This window comes from Zeugodacus cucurbitae, chromosome 6, assembly GCF_028554725.1.
Source record: "Zeugodacus cucurbitae isolate PBARC_wt_2022May chromosome 6, idZeuCucr1.2, whole genome shotgun sequence".
In the NCBI taxonomy this organism is placed as follows: Eukaryota; Metazoa; Arthropoda; class Insecta; order Diptera; family Tephritidae; genus Zeugodacus; species Zeugodacus cucurbitae.
The window spans coordinates 39,881,926-39,906,074 of NC_071671.1; the positions used below are offsets into that span (position 1 = coordinate 39,881,926).

The following is a 24,149-nucleotide window of genomic DNA, read 5'->3' on the forward strand; positions in this document are numbered from 1 at the left end:
AAGGCGACAGCGCCAGTTACGACTGGTGATGATGGAAATGCTAAATGGTTATAACTTAAATGGGGAGCAAGTTGCCTTTTAAGCAGCAAAACTATGTATTTATAAAAATACATTGTTTTCTCCTCAAAGGAAGAAAAGGCTCGAAGATGTATGAGCAATGAAGACAGGACCATAGAATTACCAGAAAAGCGCCAGCAAAAGGAAAACAACAAAAGATATTTTAGTAAACCTAGTAACGCTTGTAACAATAACAACAATAACGAGGCTAATGCGGTCGTAGCGGCTGAGGTAAAAGGAACGGTTCCACCGGAGTCAGTGGGTAGCTCTAACTAGGCAACGTGCTGCTTTAAAAATAGCACAGACAGCGAAAGGCCCTCAACTAGTGTTTGTTGTTTTATTTCAATATTTTTTTTTTTGTATAAATCTGTTGCTCTGCCATTCATCCTACCCGCGAGTTGCGGTATACGGCAGTTGTCGTGTCCAAATGTCGGCGAATGTCGTCCAACTGTTCGTCAACTCGTCAGGCAGCCGTCCAGCTAGAGACACTGATATTTAAGGCATTTGGTAGCCGGAGTAAGAGCCGAAAAGGTTACATGGAATGCAGGGCAATTGTTCGTGGCTCGATGGCTGTAAGTTGCGGCTCAAATGGGCGTTGCTTGTTGCCTTACAATGGACGCATGCGCTGTTTGTTGTCGCGGTTTATTCTTTTTTTTTGCTGTTGTTGCTATCAGGAAATGTACTCGCTGGATGCACACAATTCATCTTTCTTTTCTTCTCTGTTGCGGCAGCACTAACAATGCTCGTAAAATTGCTATGCCACGTACAATAAAACAACAACAACTAAACATTAATAATACATAGTTGTAACAACTGCACATCAGCAATATTGGCAACTGGACGCAGCTGCAGTGGCATTAGGCATCGCATGCAATCGCCTGATATCGGACCGAATCGAAAGCTGACTGTTAGTTGATGTCGCTACGACTGCGCCTGGTGCTATGAATGGGCGGGTAATGAGGCTGGGGAGCAACAGCGGTCACAGCTTCTATGGTGGTGCATGTCCACGGATGAGATATGCCAATAATGAACTCCTAAGAAATTGAATATGCCTTGTTGTTTGGGTGCATACGAAGATGTCGTTCGTTAGTTACTTGCTTTTACTCGTTAAGCAAATATCTGTATTCCAACGTGGGCATGACCTTCCGTAAGAGAGTTGAAGCTGTAAATTGAATGGTAGCGAAAAATGTAAGTAATTCAGGAAAATATGGTATTCAGTAATGTTTCTCTAGTAGCTATGTTGTGCTATGACCCTTTGTCCATAAAATTTTACTGGAAAAGTAAAATAATATATATACATTCCTTTTGCTACTCTATATAATTTATTGTACATATACGAGGGTAATGCCAGTTGTTTGTTCGATTTGCCATTCTCCAAAGCGCAACGAAGACGGCGGATGTAATTTTCACAGTTGCAAGTGTGTAAGCAATAAAATTTGATTATGATGAGGGGATTTTGAAAAGACTTTATGGAAATTTGGAGAGTATTCCTATGAAATGAAAGCCTACAAAAAAGATATTTATCAAGTTTTTAACAGCCGTAAAGTTAAAAATTCAAAAATTATAATCCTTTTTGCCAAAGAGATGTTTAATCAAGTCAGAATTTACTATGAAGTAGTTGTTACCATATATATATGTATACTTGTACTACTACATTCACTGTCAGGAAGCGAAATTGGCGTGGGGACGTTAAGTGAAATATCTGGCATAATTTTAAAACTACATACGTATATACTTGCATATGTATATATCTCAATAATGTTCAATAGGGAGGAACTTTAAAACTTTATACTAAGTTGAAATACATTTTTTTATTTTTTTATTATAATAACCTGGCTGTGTATGAACCGCGTGGCAGAAAATTAGATAGACTTGTAATAGTTAAATTTCCTAATAATAGTTGGCGAAGGGATCATTTTCAAGTTGACTTCTTTAGAAAAGGAATGATACTACAGTATAATAAATAGGGAATATTACAAGACTTCCAAAATATGTAGTCAGCTATAGATCTTCATAAAGCCTGATTTATTTGACGAATAAGTTGCTGATATATTTTTATTGAGAATGCTAAAGGTAAGCTTAGGTCATGGCTCTATGGCGACAAGAGTTTGAATGCTTAATTGAGGAAACAAATATTTAAACAAAATCAGTAGCGACAGCGCGGCTATAAGGAGTGGCTAATGTCATTATCGATTTCGTACAGAAAACAAAACAAGCAAGGAAAGGCTAAGTTCGGGTGCAACCGAACGTTTTATACTCTCGCAATTTATTTTGCGATTTACCTATATTTTCGGTGAAAAATTACCCTTGGCAGTGAGGTCTTCATGTTTGAAATCAGGGGCCTTGAAAAGTCATGGTTCGATTTTGACAATTTTTCCACAAGTGATGTCACAGCTCAAATACAGTATTTGTGTAAGGTTTTATTTCGCTATCTTTATCGGTTCCTTATGTATACATTATAAAATGAACGAATCAGAAGAATTCAAAATTGAGTTATATGGGTAAGCGTAGTTGAGAACCGATTTCGCCCATATTCCACCAGTGTCATCAGGGTATCAAGAAAATATTATATACCGAATTTCATTGAAATCTGTCGAGTAGTTCTTGAGATATGGTTTTTGACCCATAAGTGGGTGACGCCACGCCCTTTTTCCATTTTGTAAAAAAATCTCAGTGCAGCTTTCTTCTGCCATTTCTTATATATAATTTGGTGTTTCTGACGTTTCTCGTTAGTGAGTTAACGAACTTTTAGTCATTTTCAACCTAACCTTTGTATGGGAGGTGGGCGTGGTTATTATCCGATTTCTTTCATTTTTGAACTGTATAAGGAAATGGCTAAAAGAAACGACTGCAGAAAGTTTGGTTTATATAGCTTAATTAGTTTGCGAGTTATATACAAAAAACCTATTTGGGGGCGGGGTCACTCCCACTTTTCAAAAACAATTAAATTCAAATGTGCCCCTCCCTAATGCGATCTTATGTTCCAAATTTTATTTTCATAACTATATTTATGGCTTAGTTATAGCTCTTTATGTGTTTTTGGTTATCGCCATTTTGTGGGCGTGTCAGTGGTCCGATTCCGCCCATCGAACTTAACCTTCTTATGGTGCCAAGGAACACGTGTTCCAAGTTTCATTAAGATATCTCAATTTTTACTCAAGTTACAGCTTGCACGGACGGACAGACAGACATCCGGATTTGAACTTTACTCGTCACCCTGATCACTTTGGTATATATAACCTTATATCTAACTCGTTTAGTTTTAGGACTTACAAACAACCGTTATGTGGACAAAACTATAATACTCTCTTAGCAACTTTTGTTGCGAGAGTATAAAAACAGGCGACATTTTAGCGAAACTATGTGATGGTGCAAAAAATAAACATTATAATTTGGACTGAAAACATATATGTATGCATAATAGCATCTATTTCTATTGATTTACACTGTCAGGAACTTTCATTAAGTATTTGATGATCATTAGTTATTGTCCCACCTTAGTGTGCCTTCATGTACAACCACTAACTGGGCACTGAGCTCCAATCATACCAAAATCGTAAACAATAGTTCAGCAGCCACACCGCAGTCGGACTAAATGCCTCATTTGGAGCTTTTAGTGTGCGCCCGGCAATTTATCTGATGCGCATAAATGAGTGATTCCTTCAAAATGCACGAACAGAAATGCATAAAAACCAATTTACACAGAGTTGGAGGAATGCTGTTTTTGTTGTTACTGTTGTTATTGTTGTTACAACCGAAATTGGTAAGTTATGCGCATATTTACTCGTACTAACCTTACACAGACGCTGGAAACGAGCAAAAAGTGATAGCTTTGGAGCTAAGCGCATTTAAAGTTACCAACCTTTTCAGACAAACACACACACTGAGACACAAAAACGGTATTCCATTGCAGCATTCCTCGAAAGTTCACACAGCGCAAACGTATGAATTTATATACATATGTATGTGTTTGTGGATGTTCCCATAGTGCGGTAGCGGAACGACGTTGCATGTTGGAGTTTTCCTTTCTGGGCAGCTTCACTTTTCCACTGGGATTTCGTGGTCTCGGCTTTTGTTCAGCTATTTCTGCGCAATATGACCATTTAATCGCGAACAAGCTGCTCAAAGAAACACGAGGAAACTAAGCAATGAATCCGCATTGCCACACAGCTGTTGCTGCCACAAATGCTGGCTGCACGTCTGTACAAAGCTGCTTGTGATGTTGTTGTTGTTGACTGAATTTTCGTTGCCAACCATTTGGCGTTTTGTAGCGAGTGATATTTATCACACCGCTGGTTGCTGCGCATGCGCCTTCTACGCCGATTACCGGTCGCTTTGGCATATTGTCGTTGCTATTATTGTTGCAACAACAGAAAAGGCATGTAATTCAAATGAAAATGCATGTGCTCACAACTCAAAACCGACCAGAGCAGCGCAGCACAGGAATCAGCGTCGTCGTCGTCGATAACGAATAGCCGTAAAACCGATTGGTAGGCTAATGTTTTGTCAGAGGAAACGATCGATGCGCCGAATTCCAACGGCCGGACGCTCTGCTGCGAGCGATATTGCAATTATAATGCAAACAAAAGTGTGTAAACGCCAAACAAACAGGCAACAAACAAGCGTAATAATGGATTTTAGAAGTTAAACATTTTTAGTGGAATGATAAAGTGCCGCAACAGATTTTATCATTGCCATGGACTTCCTCCTTTTCGCCGCCGACAGAGTGCACTGCGCGAAAAGGTATACTAATTAATCGCTTTGAAGACATTCCTGGGCTTATTTATGAGTTTAAAGAAGAAAGCCGCGACTTAAAGAAGATGAATGTGATCTAACTCTTAACTTAACATATCAAGACTTATTAGTAAGTTTACGTGAAGAGCCTAAGATTCTGGCGAATAGGTATCATAAATATAAGGGGAACTCAACACTTTCTTTATTTTGTCTTGAAATCACTAGAATAAACTCACCTCACAATTCGATTTCAAGTAACCACAGAAGGAAATTAATAAGATTAATGAAGGAAGGTGATAGGACATGGCCTATATAGAAAATCGATATAAATCTAATTTACCATATATGAATATTGAATATCAGGATATTAATATATTATTCCCATTGACATATGTACATATGACATAAGAGTAGTATACAAATACAAGGAACTCAGTTCTTGCGCTTCATGCGATCAAGAAATCGTCAGATCTATTATATAAAATACATGAGGATATTACACTGAGTAAAATCAGGCTTGAGGTTAGGTGGATTTAAAAATTTCACAATTTAAAAAAAGCTTGGCTTATTAAGTAGTACAATATGTTTAAAATAAAAATAAGAAATAGACCCTTGGAAGTTCCGCCTATCAGGCCACGCCAGTTTCAATTTAAAACTTTAAACGCGTTTAACTTAAAACTAAAACTTTTAAGTCGCTGGACACGATTTCTCGAATATTTATGAAGAAATTTTATTAAAATTTTGCACATATCTCTGAAATAACATTATCTAGTTAATGAACGAAGGATTTTTTTATTTTTATTGCAACTAATTTTTTCGGGTCAATATTTGGCGAAAATTTTACCAAAAAAGTGACTTTTTAAATTTTAAATTTAAATTTTTTTTCTTCGTTCAATAATGAGATTTATCCATGTACTATCGAAATATTTTTGGTTTATTGATTTTAGATGAACCAATAATGAGTAATGCCGTGGACAGCACAGAGCATTTTTTTAGATAATATCCCTTGATGTGTGATATTTTAAATAAAAATTTCGCAAAATACAGTTTAAATATATACCTTTGATATGTTGAACTGTTTAAATGAAATATTTTACAATTTTTTTTAAATTGATTGCAAAATTTAAAAAAATACCTACTTTTTTAACCTTTAACATTTGTAACCCACCTAACCTCATAAGGTAAGCTCTCGGTACAGACCCGTCCAATGGAGATATCTCTATAACATACTTTTTGCTTAACCTAGCACCGCATATATCAGATTGAATGCAAAACATCTCTACATATTTTTTTAGCTTAGTTCGGTAGTAAAATTGCGTAATATTGAGTCATGCCTTCCTAGATCAAGGTATTATTAACATACTAATTTGTACTGTAAAATGTAAAAAACTAATATTTTCAAGAAAGTATTCGTGAGATATTGTATAAAAAAGGACACTTATCTGGAATCAATATTTGGCCAGAGTTCCGACCTTATTAATAATTAATATTATCTAATAAAGGGACGATTTGACATCAAAAGCAAGCAAAATATAATAGATGAAGCTTTAGTTTAAAAAAGACTTCCAAAATGTCAAATTATGCAACCCTAACTAACATAACTACATTCATAACATAAAAAATTTCGACTTCTCAAAATTCCCAATTTTCTGAATTCTGGATACACGCACGCCTCGTTTTTCTTGGTAACATCACGCCTCACTTTCGAGAGTGTACCTCATTTCCCATTCGAAATCTTTCACTCGTCGTTTGTTTTGTAGCGGCAGCTGAATGCGAGATACAAGTATCTAATAAAAACATAGATTTAAGGCATAAGCACCGCACATACTTTCCATGATCCATAAAGATACAAAACGTTCACACACACACACACAATCTAAACACATGGACCTGGCTTGCAGGCGCGCCACTTTGTTGTGCTGACTTAAATATACGGATTTTTATGTTGGCATGTCCGCTGTTAGACAACAAGACAGGCGCGATCGCCCCAGTCAGCGCGGCTTCCATGTGCGGCTGCGCTAGTTAGTAATTACCGACCAATGCGACCGGCATCAGGATACACCCCACACCAGCAGGCGGCCAGCGCTCATTGAGCCATAACAGCAACCCAAACGCTTGCGTGCCGTTCATGAGCGCAATTGTTCGTGCTGGTGGTTGTTCGATTGCTGTTGTTGTTATTGTTGCGGTCAGTAGTGGTTTTAGCGCAGACTCACCGTGATTCCATATGTTGGCGTAGCTGAGGACACCAATTTGTGCTGCGGTGGGCCGGACGTTGCAAAGCTGCGCGCATTCTTCCACTGCTTTGAAGCCACACACTTGCCTACGTGGGCTTGCAGCTGGGTGTGTGTGTGTGAAGCGATCGACGGTAATTGCTGGTCGTGGGATTTTTACCTGGCATTATTGGCACATGTTCCGCGAGTGTATACGACTGTAATAGCCGCTCGTTATTGTTGCTGCTGGCGAGTGCTGTAATGTGCTGTGGAATTGCGTGATTGTTTTCGGTGTTGTTGTTGATGGTTTTTACACGCATTAAAATTATTTGAAGACTCAAACTCGCTGTTAATGACACGTATAAGTGTGCGAGTGCGAGTGCCATCCTCCCCTCCATATTGGCTGGCCTATGAATGAGAACGCGCCTGCGCACTTCAATCCATATAATAGTCATCTTTTTTATGGATATTAGCCACTCCACTTGGACGTTAAGATTTCCAGCTCGTTTTCAATGGCCCCCTCCTGCTTGAGCACTTTACGTGTGCGTGCGCACGCGTACTGTCAGCTAGTTGGCTGGTCGATTACGCAGACGGACGTCGCCGCCGTCGAGTGTCGTGCTTAATTGTTATATGAAATAGTCATCAGCAGCGAACGCGTAAATTATGTGAGCCTCTCTTAATCCATATTTAATGATCGCTACTCGCTGAACGCCTCAATTCCACAAGCAGCTGGCACCCGGGCAGACGGCGGCAATGTCATTTACATATGACTTAATTTAATGGTTGTAAACGCGTTATGATCACGGCAATTAAATTGTTGAATTTCTGGTTTCGATGTCCATTCAATCATCGCTGTGAAATTTGAAGTGCCCTTTGGGGTTATGTGAGCATTTGATGCGTCTGCGCTAATTGCTTTATTTGTTTGTTTACTGTGCTCATAGAGTTGAAATGGATCTATTGTGTATGTGAGCTGTTTGTGTATGCGTGTGAGTACCTTGGTATTTATGAAATTCGAAGCTTTCAAGTGTATTCTATGAAGCAGTGTTTATGTGAGCTCATTAAGCGTAAATTGCATTCAGATAAATAAGCACAACAAAATGATTCCAATGAAATTAACAATTTATTAAAAACGAATTTAGATTAGATTCTCATCCAGTCCGATTTTGGTTTCAGTAATTTATTACACATAGATAAATTATACAGACCTCAATTAAAAATTACAAAATCATATTTTTTTTAAACTCTAAGGTGGCGCACAGTTAGCAACGACATAATATAATTAATCTTTTTCCACTTATGTTCATATTTTCAATTTTATTTCACAAGTAAGGAAAGGCTAAGTTCGGGTGCAACCGAAAATTTTATACTCTCGCAATTTATTGATATAGTTTGACCCATATATTCCACAAAAAGGCCAATAGTATATGAGGGCTGAGGTAATTCCTGAAATCGTATTTTTGAAAAGTCTATAATTAGGGATTCGGGAGCTAGGGTATGTTATGACCCGATTTTAATAATAAGCAGGAACACACTATTAGAAGAAAAATATTCCCTCTGAATTAAATTAAGATATCTGAGAAATTTACCGATATTTTCGGTGAAAAATTACCCTAAGGCACTCAATTCTTCATGTTCGATATCCGGGCATCGAAAAGTAATAGTCCGATTTCAAAATTTTTTTCACAAGTTATGGTCTGATTGTATGTGAACACAACTTTCCCTATCTCCCATATACTTAATATTAGGGTTTTCAAACTTTCACCATATATATGCCGAATATATGAGTCAAATTGTTTGTTATATTAATAAAATTAAATAAATAAATTGCGAGAGTATAAAATGTTCGGTGACATCTGAACTTAGCCCTTCCTTACTTGCTGTTTTTGTGTTTCCACAAAATATAAGTATTGATGACCTTGATCAACTTGAACTTAACTAAAAATGCAGGAGATCGTAAAGGGGCAGTAAGATTAGAACCATATATGCATATCGCCATATCGTAGTACTTTATAAAATATTCATTAAATTAGCGTCTATACTTCAACTCTAATCGGGTTTCGCTCGGAAACGCATATTCGTTGACTTCCGTTCCGCCAAAAAACAATTGAGACTCATTATCCAGAGGCTTCCAGCCATGTGCCCGACATCGAAGGTTTAATTTCAATTTCACGCTTACGCGCGCCGGTTCATTGTTTTGCAATTTATTTATTTTCCAATTGTTTATTAAATGCATTACACAACGAATATACGAGAGCCAACAAGCATACGAGTACATGTATTTCCCATTATTTATTGTGTTTTCAGTTTGTTTTTGTTTTTATTCATTGAATTTGTGAATTTGTCAGCGCATGTGAGTTGAGTTGAGTTCTAGTTGAGTTGTGGCGTTGAACAATTAAATATTATGCGAGTTTTTGTTGTAAATGCCGTAGGTAGGAATGTGGGGTACCTCAATGGATGGCCGGACGGTGAAATCTGTGAAGTGAGAAGAACGGATATGAGCGTAAAAACACCACTAATGATGACAGGCTTTGCTTTGCGTCCGCATTCACATTCACGTCCGTGTCAGCGTTGACATCTACGTCGGCAACTAACTATCAACAAGCCGCGATGCGAAGCCTTAAAACTGAAAAAAAAATAATATTGCAGAAAAAGCGAGCCAACGTATGATGAATGATGGACATGACATGCAATTCATGCTGAGGCGACTGGCATTGGCTATAGGCAAGGGGTGGGTGGCGAGAGCGCTGAATCGCAGTAAACACGGCAAAAAGGTGAATAACTGTAAATAAGTGAAAAGCAGGAACACTTTTCACGACTGTCAGAGACAATGACAGACAAACACCAAATACCATAACAATGGCCAGTCATGCATTTCGTCTGGTCTGTTCGCAGTCGGTAATGGTCATGGGGGGCTCGGGGATTCAGGCGGGTTGCTATTGTCTCCTCATCAGCGATAAAAGTAGCAATGAAGAATTACTCGCCTAAATTTGACAAAAACGTTGAGGGCATGACGGTCACGCTGCGTAATGATAATACAGTTATAAAGTTGCTGTGCTGTATACGTCAGCGTCAGCGCCAACAGCGCAGTGCTTGTCTGGGAGCTTCAATTGCAATGGCGCACGCAACACCAATCATTCATCCGATATTATAAATGTGCTTCATAATAAGATAACGAAGGAACTAATCGTCAATTGATCGGTAATATGACTTGAAAACAATAATTGCCACTTAATGGCGTATTGTAATGGAAACAGGAAGATAATTTTGGGATGTGGCGAATAATTTTAATTCAGCTGTATTATACAAATATATGAGCATAGATATTTTTAATAATATTCGAATATTTTTGAAGGCAAAATTATGACTTAAAAGTAAGTAAAAGAAAGCTCCGTATTATGGTTGGAGTCATCATAACGAATTCACCCTGAAATTTTACTATCATAAACTCGGTAAGCCAAGGGAAAATCCAAGGAAGCAGCTTTAAACTTGGTGGCAACAGGATTAAAAAAGCCCTGGAAGTAAAATAATAAACTCTTATAACCTTCTTTGATATAGAAGGTGCTTTCAATAAAATTCAGCCTAAATCCGTTATCAGCGCGCTTAAAGATCTGAACGCCTCTAAATTCTTCGTGAAACTTATAGAGCATATGCTTCTCGGCAGGTTCATAATTTCAGCGCTGAGAGTTTCAACGATATGGAGATTTGTTCAAAGAGACGTATAGGAAAATAATCGAAACTATCGGCCGTGGTTTCCTAGATGATGTGGGGGTGATTGCACATATCAAACTATTAATTCAGTTATCAGGATCACAGGGTAGTTCGAATATTAATAGTTTAAGGGTCCAACGGGCAGTTAACCTAACCTGGTCTAACTCGATAAGTTTGAATCGGCAGAATATAAAGCTTGCGCGAAACGTTAGGACGTTGACTTAGAAAGGCGGACCGAGATTTATTTGCGATACTCCGGATCTCAGTTAAGTCAGTGGAGTACAATCTACAACTAATAAAATTGTTAATAAATAAATATCTAATATCTACCTTTGATCAAAAACTAGGGTTGTAAATTGCCCTCTATTAACAATAATTATATTAACGAAGTAACCAAAGTTGTGCTCGTAAAATGACAGATTTTAGACTCTCAATATTAGATATTAGTCCCATATATGTATAAATATCTGAATTTAAAATTTGAATTATTTTCAAATATCTCACTAGACCGATTAAACTTTTGTTATTTTTTGTTGGAGCTCATGAAAAATGTTATTTCCAGTAAAAATATATTCTAAGGACTACTGATGAATCGAATTGTATTTGGCTATTGACATAAATCAGATACTCTTTGTGACACTAGGAGTTTTCTGATACTAGTGCCTTCGGTTTTGCGTTTTTTCTTACGTTTCTCCTTCTATTATATTCTCATTTTGCCAGAATTGACCATAGAGCGGAACGATTGTCAGCTTGACCGCAGTCACAGTTTGAAGGGTGCTACAAGGGGCATTCGAACCCATTGCCCAGTACTTGCAACTCACGTAATCGTACATAGTACATATGTACCTATATGCGTTATACAGTGGCAGCAAATGGAATTTGGCATTAAACCTTAAACCAATTATTACTTTACTACCAATTTGCGCAATAACAATGAGGAACAGCCGATGCGAGCATATAATGATAGCAAATAAGAAAGAAACAAGGCCAGACAGTAAACAGCAATATGCAGCGGTAACACGGTGCCATCAACAGCTCCAAAGGCAAAAAGAAGAGTACAATGAGGAAGTGAACAGGGGAAACGGCAAGGAAATAGTGACCGAACGGTGAAAAAGGAAGAGCCAGGCCCGGGGCTATTTAATGACAGGTTAAAAAACATAATGAATACGGTCAATAATACGGCAGTGGCCGCTGCAACTGAACTCGGTAGCGCGGCAGCCACGCTTGGCCTGCAGTTTGCTTAAGTGAACCGCAACAAAAACGGCAAAACACAAAAATAAAGGCAAAAAACGAAGAAGCAAACAAATAATATGAAATAAAAGTAAATGAAATAAAGTAAAAAGTAAATCAAAAGCGATGTGAATAAACGTGTAAGGGCATGCAGCATCGCGCACAAACTACCACGGCAGGCGGACGGCCTCCGCGGGCATGAAGGTAGGGCGAAACCCCTTAAAGAGCGGTTTACTTAAGGCTGGTAATATTAATTGCAAGCACTTTATTTCTTGCGGTGAGCACGGTGGCTCATGGCCTTCCCATCTTATGCGGTGGCTTTCGGTGTGTGTGCATAAGTGGTGAGGTACGCGTAAGGCCCGAAGCCTCTGGGCATTTACCGGCGACATAGCACCGCATACGAACGTGTGCAATGTATGTTTTTGATACAAGCTGCTGACAATGCGCGCCAGTCCAGTAATTCAACATAATTTACAAGAATGTTAACAACCGCTGAGACATCGATTGCGATCGGCAAACGGCTTGTAAGACATCATGTACACACATACTCATGCGCATATACCGACAATAATTACCTACATGGTACTTACATATGTACCGCTGTTTGAGGCATGAATGCATTTGCGAAAATGCCCACATCTCCAATAAAATCACGAGTCGTGAGTTCGTGCGAGAGTGTGCTAATGTGGAGTATTGGGGTGACCATGTGTGGGATTTTGTGTCGCTTTTTCTTGATCTCAATATTACCTGACATACATACACATGTAATATGTATGTTTATGATCATGTAATGCCGTATGTATGTACAAATCGCCTTTCGTTGCAAACGTTCGGCAAATTTTATAAATTGAATTAATATTTTTCAAATGATTTGTGGGCTAACTTGTTGAATTTTGAAATTAAAATACAGTTAAATGCATTGAACATGAGTTCGACTTGTTTTCTTTATCAGCTGATATGAACCCACGTTCGTATTTGACTGATAAAGAATGAGAAAGACAATAACTCGCACACAAGCTTAGAGCCATGTGGGTAAAGTTGGTGTTTACCTACGTATGTACTATGTCCATCTACATACAAATATATGTATATATACATAGAGTACCGCTAAACCACTTGTTGCAATTGTGAGATATACAAATAACACGTCCACTGTGTCACAGCGTGTGAGTCATATTTTTTATGTGATGGTTTAAAAGACTTTTTCAATGGATATTGATGCGAAGAAAAGCTGATCCGATTTTACCCATTTTTGGTACAAATGCACACTATAAAAGGTCCTCCTTCTCCTCTCCTCTACATTTCTCTAGAATAAATGATGAGTACTTACCGATATTTTCGGTAAAAAATTGGATACAAACACTTAGGTCTTCAGGTTCTGTAGCTGTAGTTATAGTCCGATTCGGGAGATTTTTAGATGCCATACTACAAATGTAATATTTGTGCAAAATTTTGTTCCGATGTCTTCACTGGTGATTAATTCATATTTAGTAAAGTGAACGAAAGGATTATACCGTCTTTATCATTCAATTTTGGTTATCTGGCATTTTTCTTTACTGAATTACTGAATGGTAGGCGTGGTTATAATCCGAGTTCATTCATTTTCATGCTGCAATGATGTGGCTAAGTGAAATTACTGTAAAAAGTTTGGTTGATATAGTTTTAGTAGTTTGCGAGATATATATAATAAATTTATGAGGAGTCCTTTCTCATAGGAACCTTTCTCTCGAAAATCCCAAGAGTCGTCTCATCGGGTGTTGCACTGTCCACGCTTTGCGCCATAGATCACGACGGGATTAATGAGCGACTGGTAGAGTTTAATTTTGGTTCGTCGAGAGAGGACTTATTTCAATGAAAATCGGTATATAATATTTTCTTGACACCCTGACAACACGGTTAAAAGCGAAGCCGGTTCACAATCACGACTACTTCCTCTATAACTCAATTTTGAATTCCATCTGAATCCTTCACTTTATAATATATGTATACATTAGGAACCAATGAAGATAGCAAAACAAAACTTTACAGAAAAAATTGTCGAAAACGGACTATAACTTTTCAAGGCCCTAGATATCGAACATGTTGAACTCAGGGCCTAAGGTTAAATTTTAACGGAAAATATAGGTACATCTCTCAGATAATTTAATGTAATTCAGAGGAAATTGTTTTCTTCCAATAGTGTGTCTCTGTTCCAAAAATTATTAAAATCGGGTCATAAGATCTCCTAGCTCCCATATACCTAATTATAGGTTTTTCAAATAATCGGTTTCGTTGGGCTTTATTCCGCATATATGTATTGGTTAATATGTGATATATCTTAGCAAAATTAAGTGAGCGTATAGTATTAGATATAGTGTACCTTGCTGGTGAAATTGAATGAAATCGGTTCAGGAATTACCTCAGCCCTCATATCTATATATGACGATTTTCGTTATTCTATTAAACTTTATGCCGAATTTATGGGTAAAGTTGCGCGATATCTTAATAAAATTTCTTCAATATAAAATGTTCGGTTACACCCGAACTTAGCCTTTCCTTACTTGTTTTACCTTATTAAGGATATAATTCTAAAGCGGATAAGATCAAAGCGTTCACTTTGGCTTACTTCTCTCCGCATTTTTAAGGTGTTCCAACAGTTATTCTATAAATTAGTGTATTGGGAATGTTGTGTGAATTTGTATTATTAGAATTATGTAAATATTCATTTTCCTACAATTGTAAAACCTTAATTGCGATAATAATCATTCCAGTTTGCTCGATTCGACAGGTTTCTTTTAGAATAAACTAGAATTTAATTGGACATTACATGCACATTTGAAATATAAATACATAGAATATTTTCGCACCTTTTCATTTGTCAAGGCCTGGTCTGCCTGCAGGCAAAACGCTAATAGAAATATGTATTTGTAATGAGAAATTATAAACTATTCCAACGAAGACTGAAATGTGTCGATTCGTTGACATGCATTGCATATGAAAAGAAAATTGTCTTTTTATCTATGTTAAAATGCCACTATATGTAATTAAGCTGCTTTCAGCGCTCCTCAAAACGTATAGCAATTTGTCGAATTAAGAGCTTTAATGCCGATTTCAAAGCTGCACACCCAATATACTATATGTGCTCATAAAGGCATTAGGAGCAATAATAATAAATTAACATAAAATAAAATATTACAATTAATTACAAGTAAATTACAATAAAATTGATGCCGGAAGCAATACTTAAGATCAATATAAGCAATCAAAAGTACAAATATAATGCGAAAGACAAATGTCGGATTACAGTGTCGCCGCATTCAACAGTAGCGGTGGTGTATTGCTAATATTCTATAATCTTTACGCTTAAAATGGAGTAAATAACTTGAATATTTTAAACTCGACATTTACTGTATTTCATTACGAAATGATCCAAGTAGAGGTACTTTTTTTCGATAGCAAAGTTTGACAGATCACGCGTGAGTCACATAATCGGCCTATTGAGTGTACTATTTGCAACACCACCACCCATCTTTAGACCGAGAATTCATTATTGAATAATATTCGACCGAATAGACCACGTTTAGCACGCATACAAGAAAATATAGTGTTCACGAAAATCGCGCCATGATAATCGATTATTTGATGCCTAAAAATTATGTTCATGCTCTCGGCGACATTTGATTTCAACAAGACTTCCCACACATCGCAACAATCAATGGATTTATTGAAAGGACACTTCGGTGAGCAGATAATTTCGTGTGATATCACACCGTTATTCGTTTTCCTGTGGGTATATGCAAAGTTTATGCGGACAATCCCGCTTTTGTGGATTATGGTGATTCGAGTTAGGGAAGTTCAACTGTACATTAATGCTAAGATTAACGTTGTTACCAAGCTTAATTAAGATTCCGCCTTTAATTCCATATACGAGTATTAGGAATATACAAGGATTTTTTACAGAGATTTATTTGATCATAATTATTAACGCTTCCGTTACTAACCATTAAAGAAATTTTCAGTTAAAAGTTGACGAGACTTAGCTCAAGTTAGACATCGCGGCATCGATTTGTTATGTGGTATATTACTTGAACAAATGCATATGAACATACTTGAACATATATATGTACATATTCATATGCATGGATGTTATTTAAACTCTTTCAGATATTTGCAATCAATACGCTCGCTCTGATTTATTCGTTGTCAGATTGGCAAGATGCTTTGGAACAAAAAATATACACAACAACAACCATTTTATGAGCCAATCATAACGTTTTCCGGCAAACTCACTTAGCGATACGCAAATAAATAGTAATACGTGCTTATATGCGCTCATATGTCTGTACATATGTATAGATCTATGTATGTATGTATGTATGTATGTATGTATGTATGTGAATGTGTCATATCTTTATTTGTGCATTTGAGTGCATGCATTTGCTCATATTTATACTTTGTAAACATAGAGATTAGTGGCTCAGATTATTATAATTACACTTAATCATATGAGTCGTGTTCGCCATATTTTCAAAAATGAAAAACAAATGCAATGAAATATTAATAAGTAAGCTCTTTGTGTACAAATATGTACATACGCACATATGCATGTATTTATATGAATTTATTTTTTCATATCTTGCAAAAATAATTATTTGCCTCAAGCCACTGGATTTACGAGTTTATGGATATAATACTTGATCAAAACAAACAAATCATTTTTTACTCGCGTAGGTGTATTTTAGTTTGAAACGTTGCAAGTGCCGATTTCTATACAAGTCGCCACAGACAATGCTACATCACTTCGGATTAGTCAATTCTAATCATAATTATGTCAAATGTGAGTTTGTCTAGTCATTACATTTGATTAATAGACTTATTATCTCTTTCCATAACTGTAATTGTATAGTGAATATACATAATGTATATTAAGATATAAGATCCCTATAGTCTACAGGCCTATAGACCTTGACAGTTGATATTCGTCTAATTATTCAATACATTCAAACACCGCTGGGCTTGTACCTAGTATCGTATATGAACAAGTTATCGATTAATATAACCGAACCTTATTATGCGAAGAAAAATATTCTCTTCCAATATTATTATATATTACTTTCACTCCCTGATATACATATACACATGGTATAAAGTCTAAACGTACAGTTAAGTTGTAATTGGGTATATAGAGACTAGTAAACCGATTTCGGAATAGTTTTAATGAGGTGAATCATACAAATTTCCTTCTATAAATCGAAATTTTCGACCTGGACATATACAAAATTTGAAATGTTACAATCTGAGTATTGTATTATTATATTTTTATATATTGCACCTAAAGGATGATCCATTTCGAGGTTCCCTAAGGTCTGAATCGAAGCGTCGGTTATCCGCATAGACTTTAGTCTTTCCATACACTCACAGGAAAACGGTGTGATATCACACCATCTTGGTGTCCAATGGACCGTCAAAAAACTTGAAATTATCTGCTCACGGAAGTATTCTCTGTTGTTTTTTTCTGGATGAAATGGCAGCTCTGGAATCTCTTCAGTTTGCTCTTCTCCCCAAATGTGGCAATTTTGCTTGTTTATATACTTATTGACCCAGAAATGGGCCTCATCGCTGAACAGAATGTGGCTCGAAAACGTCGGATCTTCTTGGAACTTTTCAAGAGCTTCTTCTTTTTATACAGTAATGGCTGAGAAATTTTGCTTAAACCACCTTAAACCCCAGACCTTGTCCCTTCTGACTATTATACTATATATTTCCTCCAATACATGGATGGGGTCATAAGTAGAAGTTCACATACGTGAGGAAAGTTTCTGATTGCCATTCACTTGGGAGTGGCCAGGAACGATTCCTTTGCATACGACTCAAGCAGCTCACGACTTCCGGTTTTAGACCAAGTATCCCCTGGGTAGCCAACAGACATCCATATGAAGGCGAGCCTCTGTCCATCTGGTTGATGGTATGGTAGTCTGTAGCACAAGAAAAATAATCAAGCAACGTGGATATTCCCTGATCGAAACACTCGCAATCAAATCGATCACGTTGTGATAGACGGAAGACATGTCTCCTGTGTTTTAGACGTGCGTACGCTCCGAGGACCACATATTGACTCGGACCATTCTCTGGTAGCAGCGAAGATACTTACACGCCTCTATGCAGCAAAGAACGCCCGCCAACACACACAAGGAAGGTTCTACCTCGAAGAGCTGCAATCGCAACAGACAGCCAAGAAATTTTCTACTCGACTTGCACTCCTGCTCTCTGAGATTACTCATCAGCATCTCGGTATATGGGAGCTGTAGAACGGAATCTTAAACTCATTGCATACCGCTGCAGCTGAAACAATTGGTCTATGGCAACGCCAAAAATCCAGTTGGTGCGATAAGAATTGTCGTTCCGCCGTGGAGAGAAAAAAGGCTGCCTACCTCGCAACGTTGCGATCGACCACAACACGTCCGGGGTGGGATAGATATCGAGAGCTGAAGAGGTATGCGAGACGCATTTTCAGACGTAAAAAGAAAGAGGCCGCAATGCGTATGAAAAGCTTGGAAAGCTAGCCGACATGGGTGATGCTCGAAAATTTTATGAAAAGTTGAGGCCACTCAAAGACCAAGTGAAAAGTGACCTGGCTTTACTTGGTGTTTCCAGTTGGCGCCAGAAAGCAAGAAGAAAAAATAGCGTAGTGATCCCCGATTAAGTGCTCTAAGTTTACATATAAAATTCCACGCTTAAGTGCCTGTAATATTTAAGCTACAAAAACAAAATTGTTTGCAATTTTTTCTCTTTTAAGTGCCTTTTAATATTATTGACATTGAATGCGCTGAGTATTGTGAAAAGGAAAACATATATGTACATACATAGTTTTGTAATTATTTAAAATATTAGATCGAAGTATGTGAGAAAAAGCTTGGTGTCTTACTGGAATACAGAAAGATGTGCAAATGTTATAGCTTCAGATATATAGTACATCACTTTGAACTATTGTAGAAGTTTTTTTTAAATAACTGTTTAAATTTAAAAAAATATTTTTAATATAGTTAGCCTATATGTAATTCATATCTCAAGTACACCCAATTAACTCGGCATAAGCTACCGTTACTATGACGAACGATGTAATCACTTCTATTGCTTGTTAATATAAGGAAAATGTAATCACGAAACACATCCAAAGATTCTATAATGAAATAGTTTTCCACTTCTCATTAATAGATTTTACATATATAATATATGTACATACATATGTACTTAAGTAATTTCTAAGCTTGAAAATAATTTGCGTGTTTCTCTATTTTAATTTCTGTTAGATTAGTATCCAGTTTTACGTCGGCAATACTCTGTTCCCGCATACCAGGTCTAACACCGCAACAACGGCAGCTGTGCAGTGAGTCGCCAGATGCACTGATCGCGTTGGGTGAAGGCCATCAGATGGGATCTCATGAGTGTCAGCATCAATTTCGTGGGCACCGTTGGAACTGCTCACAAGTCTGGCAGGAAGGTGTCTTCGCGCACGTCATGTTTGTCGGTAAGTTGTGTAAGAACCAGAATCATCTCACTTAACATATGTATATATGGAACACTGTCTCAAACTGCCACATTACTTGCAGGCTCCCCGGAGGCGGCTTTCACTTATGCCATCGCCAGCGCCGGAGCGGCACACTCTGTGACGGCAGCATGCGCGCGTGGCAATATATCTTTGTGCGGCTGCGACATGCGTCACAAACCCACCAGTATGCGACATGCGGATGCGGCCAATCTTGACGCCAGCGGCTCGCAAATGGGCACGCAATCGTGGAAGTGGGGCGGCTGTTCGGCCGATGTCGACTTTGGCATGAAGTTCACACGCAAGTTTCTCGACGCACGCGAAATCGAAGGTGACGCGCGCACTCTGATGAATCTGCATAATAATCGCGTTGGTCGAAGGGTGAGTATTCCAACATTTCGGAGCTGAAAGATCACTTTACATAACTTCCGATTTTTTCGTTTTGATTTGTCCAGTTAGTTAAGAATCTGCTGAAGACGGAGTGTAAGTGTCATGGCATGAGCGGTTCGTGTGCGATGAAGGCGTGTTGGAAGAGTCTGCCATCGTTTCGTCAGATCGGCGAGGTGCTTATGCGGAAATACAAAAAAGCCAAACGCGTGCATGCCGTTAGAGGCAAAAATGGACTGAAACTAGTATTAAGCAAGTAAGTTATTGATCATACTATGAAATACCTGTAACTGTGATTGTTTTTTTTTTACCAGTAGGAAGCATCGTTTCGGTGATCCAAAGTATATGGGACCGGAATTAAGCAAGTAAGTTACTAATCACTTTCTGAAACAGCTGTGATTTTACAACTATTTGTATGGTAGGAAGGATCGTGATCCAAAGCGTATGGAGCTGGTATATCTCCAAGAGTCGCCGGATTATTGCGAACGCAATGTGAAACTGGGCATACTCGGCACGACTGGTCGTGTTTGCAATCGTACCTTGACTGGACCTCAAAGCTGTGATCTATTGTGCTGTGAGCGTGGCTACAATACGCGTCAAGTACGGCGAAGAGCAAAGTGTCGTTGTCAGTTTGTCTGGTGCTGCGATGTGGTCTGTGACGTGTGTGAGGAAAATTACGAGGAGTTCACGTGTAAATAAATTCTTAAAATAAATACCATTTTAGGTTAGGTTTTATAGGTTTCATAGTTAAATACATTATAAGTTAATTATTTGTTTCTTTGTAAGATATTCCCTGTGTGTATGTTGTAGGTTATTCGTTCTCTTAATATTTCTATTAAGATTTGATGTATTCTTTTGGAGATTTGTATGTACTTAAGAACTTATGTTAATTTCGATAAGCTAATTTATTTATGAATTTTTAAAATGAAAATAAATGTATGCGAAATTTGTATTTCATACCGAATAAAAACGAAATCAAAATCGAAAAAATTTATATACTTTCGCCTACACATAGGGTGTCTACCTTTAGGACCCTTGATTTGAAAATAACTGCAAATTTATAGGATAAAATATGTCGCTTTACTGATATATTTCCTGCAATCGGTAATTACAAGTGCTGGTGATTGGAAACGCTAAGAAGCATACTGGGCATCTCATGTCAAATACTGCTTTTTTATCATCCCAGTATTAAAACTCGAAAATAGTTTTCTTATTGATTCAAACAGACAAACAGCATAGTAATATTGTGCATTCGAGAGACTTTAGCGTCCTGCACAGTAAATCCAATTGTTAGCGAACAAATACTACTTACAACAATGGAATAGTTAAGTTCGGCTGATATATCGACTTGAGAACGATTGAATGATCACGAAACATTCAGGGTTTCTACTATATCTTTAAGACAAGAACAAGAGAATTTTATTTACTGCCCCGATTTTAAGAGGACTACTAAATTTATTATAATTCTCCAAATTTACCGATATTTTCGGTAACAAGTTACTCTGCAAAGCTATGTGTTGTACAATTCCGACAATATTTATTGAGCAAATGTGTGGAATATGGTACAAGAAAATTTCTCACAAATAAAATTTGTATATTTTCGAATAAAAATTCAATGCTCGCTTCATTAAAATAAATTCTAATTATTTTAATCAGAGTTTTCTAGCATACCTTAGCTTTTGCATTTCCCAATAGAGGATGTTGCCAGCATGAAACAATTTCGTTCGACTTCCAATGGAATTGTACACAAGCAGTTTCTTTCATGTTACTACTATTTGCTATTTGCCATTCGCTGTGCGTTTTCTTTTCTTTGCTCTTTCATTTCTAATGGAATTCCCATACTATTTACAACAAAATATCTACACACCACCCCGCGCCCCACACGCTGCTGACAAAAGCGCGCCATGTGAGTAAAGACATTAAGCAAGCCGGAGAGAGTGAGAGTAACACTTTTTCCACTTTGCTTTGCTTTGTTTCGTGCTTCGGTGTGAGCGGTGTGAGAGCTCGCAAGCGCCTGATGTCCTGCGGCAATACGATGGCGCCACATTTCATTGATTACAAGTGCCATAGCCAAAGAAACGAAGCGCATGGCAAACGGCGCAACGTACGCTCTGTGTGCTGAGTGCGAGTACTCGTGTGTAGCATAATTTCGGTGAGCTCTGCAACACAGTCTGTTAAGAGGTTGAGGGTGGTTGAGATACATGTGTAGCTATGTGGCGTAGGTGTGTGCATAAATGTTGTTGTTCAGCAGAATTGTTGTTATTGCAACTAACTGATTTGTTATCGATGTGTTTGACTCAAACGAGCACCACATCACGAGTGCTTGGCACATAGAGTGCTCCAAGCACGAAGTGGAAAGTTTTGCTCAATACAAAGTTGCTTTCACCAAGTGGGCTTTCCGTCGTGATATACGAACTATACGAATGGCAGCGACGACCGGTAGCGGCGACGACGTTTCAGCACTTTTGGGTATAACAGTAGCGGTTCATCGAATTCGCGTTCAGTTCTTAAGGGTAGTTAGTTGGAAAACGGCGTCAAATCGGGCTAACGGTGCCGCACAATTGGGTTGATAGCACATTTTTTTGTATTATACCAAAACTAGTGGTGCAGAAGACGGGCACAGTGCAGAGGGCCACCAACAAGCTGAAAAATGTATATATAAATTGGTAGTAGTTGCTGAAAAAGTGTATACCGCAGTGTTGGGAATCTAAGAAATTCAAGCAAAATTTGTGTTCAAATGTTGAAAATTCCAAATATCGCAGTCTAGCAACAAATCGAATGCATTGTGCAACCCACCAACATATTAAACAAAGGTATAACCATTAATTAATTATACAAAACGCATACACACACACACACATATGAAAAAGGAAAGAAAAATAAAATCAAAAGTGTTGAAAGCTAATTTTAACCAAAAAGTTACTGCCGAAAACCAAGTAAAACTTCTGAAAATAAGCCAAGAAAAAATACTAGAAAAAAGCAAAAAAAAATAGAAGAGGAGGAAAAAGTATGAACGTGAAAATTTTGTTGGGTATAACAGAGAAGACAGTGTAATGACCAAGCAAGTGATGTGAAAACTACAGTGGAGTGCGAAAGCGAACCAAAGTGGCAAGAGGGAGTTTCTGGGTACAGAAAAGTGAGTGCGAGTCAACGAATAGTGATGGTGAAAAATGCATTACACCGACAAAAACAACATACACGCACGCACGCACACATGCAGCGGAATGCGTGTAAAACCTTATTTTTTCTAACCCATTCTAACTGAAGTCATGTGATGTTGTGCGTCTAAAAATAGAATTCCCGAAAACGGTAAACGGGCGCGCTGTGTGAGAAGAGGCAAAAGATACTCGAAAAACACATAAAATTCCTCAATTAACTTCGTTAAATTCCTTAAAGCATACAGCGATATATGTGTGCCAAGCTAACGGTTAAAGCTCAAAAGCCAGGGCGTAGCAAAACTGTGCTAGTATGTTAAGAAACACACACACATACACACACAAATGAGCGCTGCACACACACTGGTATTCGTTGAATTTCATTAAATGCGTGTGCATGCATAATTTTAGGCGTTCGAGCACAAGTTGCGGCGCGGCAAGCGAGCGTAAATGCAACGTCAAAGTAACATTACTTATAAACACTAAGCCACTAGGCTTCTGCTTGAGCGACATAGCGACAAAGGGGACATTTTACATATATACATCGTGTAGATAGGGGTGGGGGTGTTTGAGGTCGTGAATGGGGGCAGAGTGACACAGGTTCATTGTATTAGCCCATTGGAGCGTGGAGGTGTGATGCTTATCGATTGAAGGCAAACAGAAATTTTATTATAAATTACATCAACCTACTAACTGACACAATAACCATTGCCTTACTTACACACATATACCAGCGCAAAATCACACACACACACACATGTACATACGCAAATACATAGGCACGAGCACACAAATGTAATTACTATAAATTTATGTACACACAGAAAACTGTAAAAAGCGTAGGAGAGTTATAAAAATAAAACCGTTTCGTTAACAGTCTATTCATACGAGAGCAACTATTGACTCGGAGTCACGCTGCGCATATACACACACACACTAACTCCTAAGAACGCACAGTAATACATTCATGTATCTATGCATAATTTTAGCGGCTACAGAGTAACCACTAAATACCTGCTTGCTTACTTGTCAAACACGTACAAACAACAACAACAACGCACACATACAAACATTACAAAGAGCCAACGTGAGGAGTTCGGCATGCGCAGCGCAGCGGCGCTCCAATTGGAGCTGAGCATCGTA

The 24,149-nt window shown here is 37.9% G+C and overlaps 2 protein-coding genes across 14 annotated transcripts in view; both read left to right on the forward strand.

Moving 5' to 3' along the window:
• The window catches only part of Wnt2_0 (protein Wnt-2), a 31,282-nt gene extending 10,109 nt beyond the window's left edge, over positions 1-21,173 (forward strand). For 4 of the 5 annotated variants that reach the window (XM_054233068.1, XM_054233070.1, XM_054233069.1 and 1 more), the window contains exons 3-7: positions 19,229-19,446; positions 19,529-19,845; positions 19,920-20,107; positions 20,166-20,216; positions 20,274-20,866. In XM_054233068.1, coding sequence (XP_054089043.1) covers positions 19,229-19,446; positions 19,529-19,845; positions 19,920-20,107; positions 20,166-20,216; positions 20,274-20,550 — 1,051 coding nt within the window. In that variant the 3' untranslated portion in view covers positions 20,551-20,866. Of the gene's footprint in view, positions 1-19,228; positions 19,447-19,528; positions 19,846-19,919; positions 20,108-20,165; positions 20,217-20,273 lie in introns of all 5 variants that reach the window. The other variant, XM_029043281.2, reaches the window with a different exon arrangement.
• A 421-nt stretch (positions 21,174-21,594) lies between these two features.
• LOC105216876 (trichohyalin) overlaps positions 21,595-24,149 on the forward strand; it is a 97,793-nt gene continuing 95,238 nt past the window's right edge. For 5 of the 9 annotated variants that reach the window (XM_054233059.1, XM_054233065.1, XM_054233062.1 and 2 more), the window contains exon 1: positions 21,607-22,664. The gene's annotated coding sequence lies outside the window, so the exon portion shown is untranslated. Of the gene's footprint in view, positions 22,665-24,149 lie in introns of all 9 variants that reach the window. The other 4 variants (XM_054233066.1, XM_054233063.1, XM_011191600.3 and 1 more) reach the window with 3 other exon arrangements.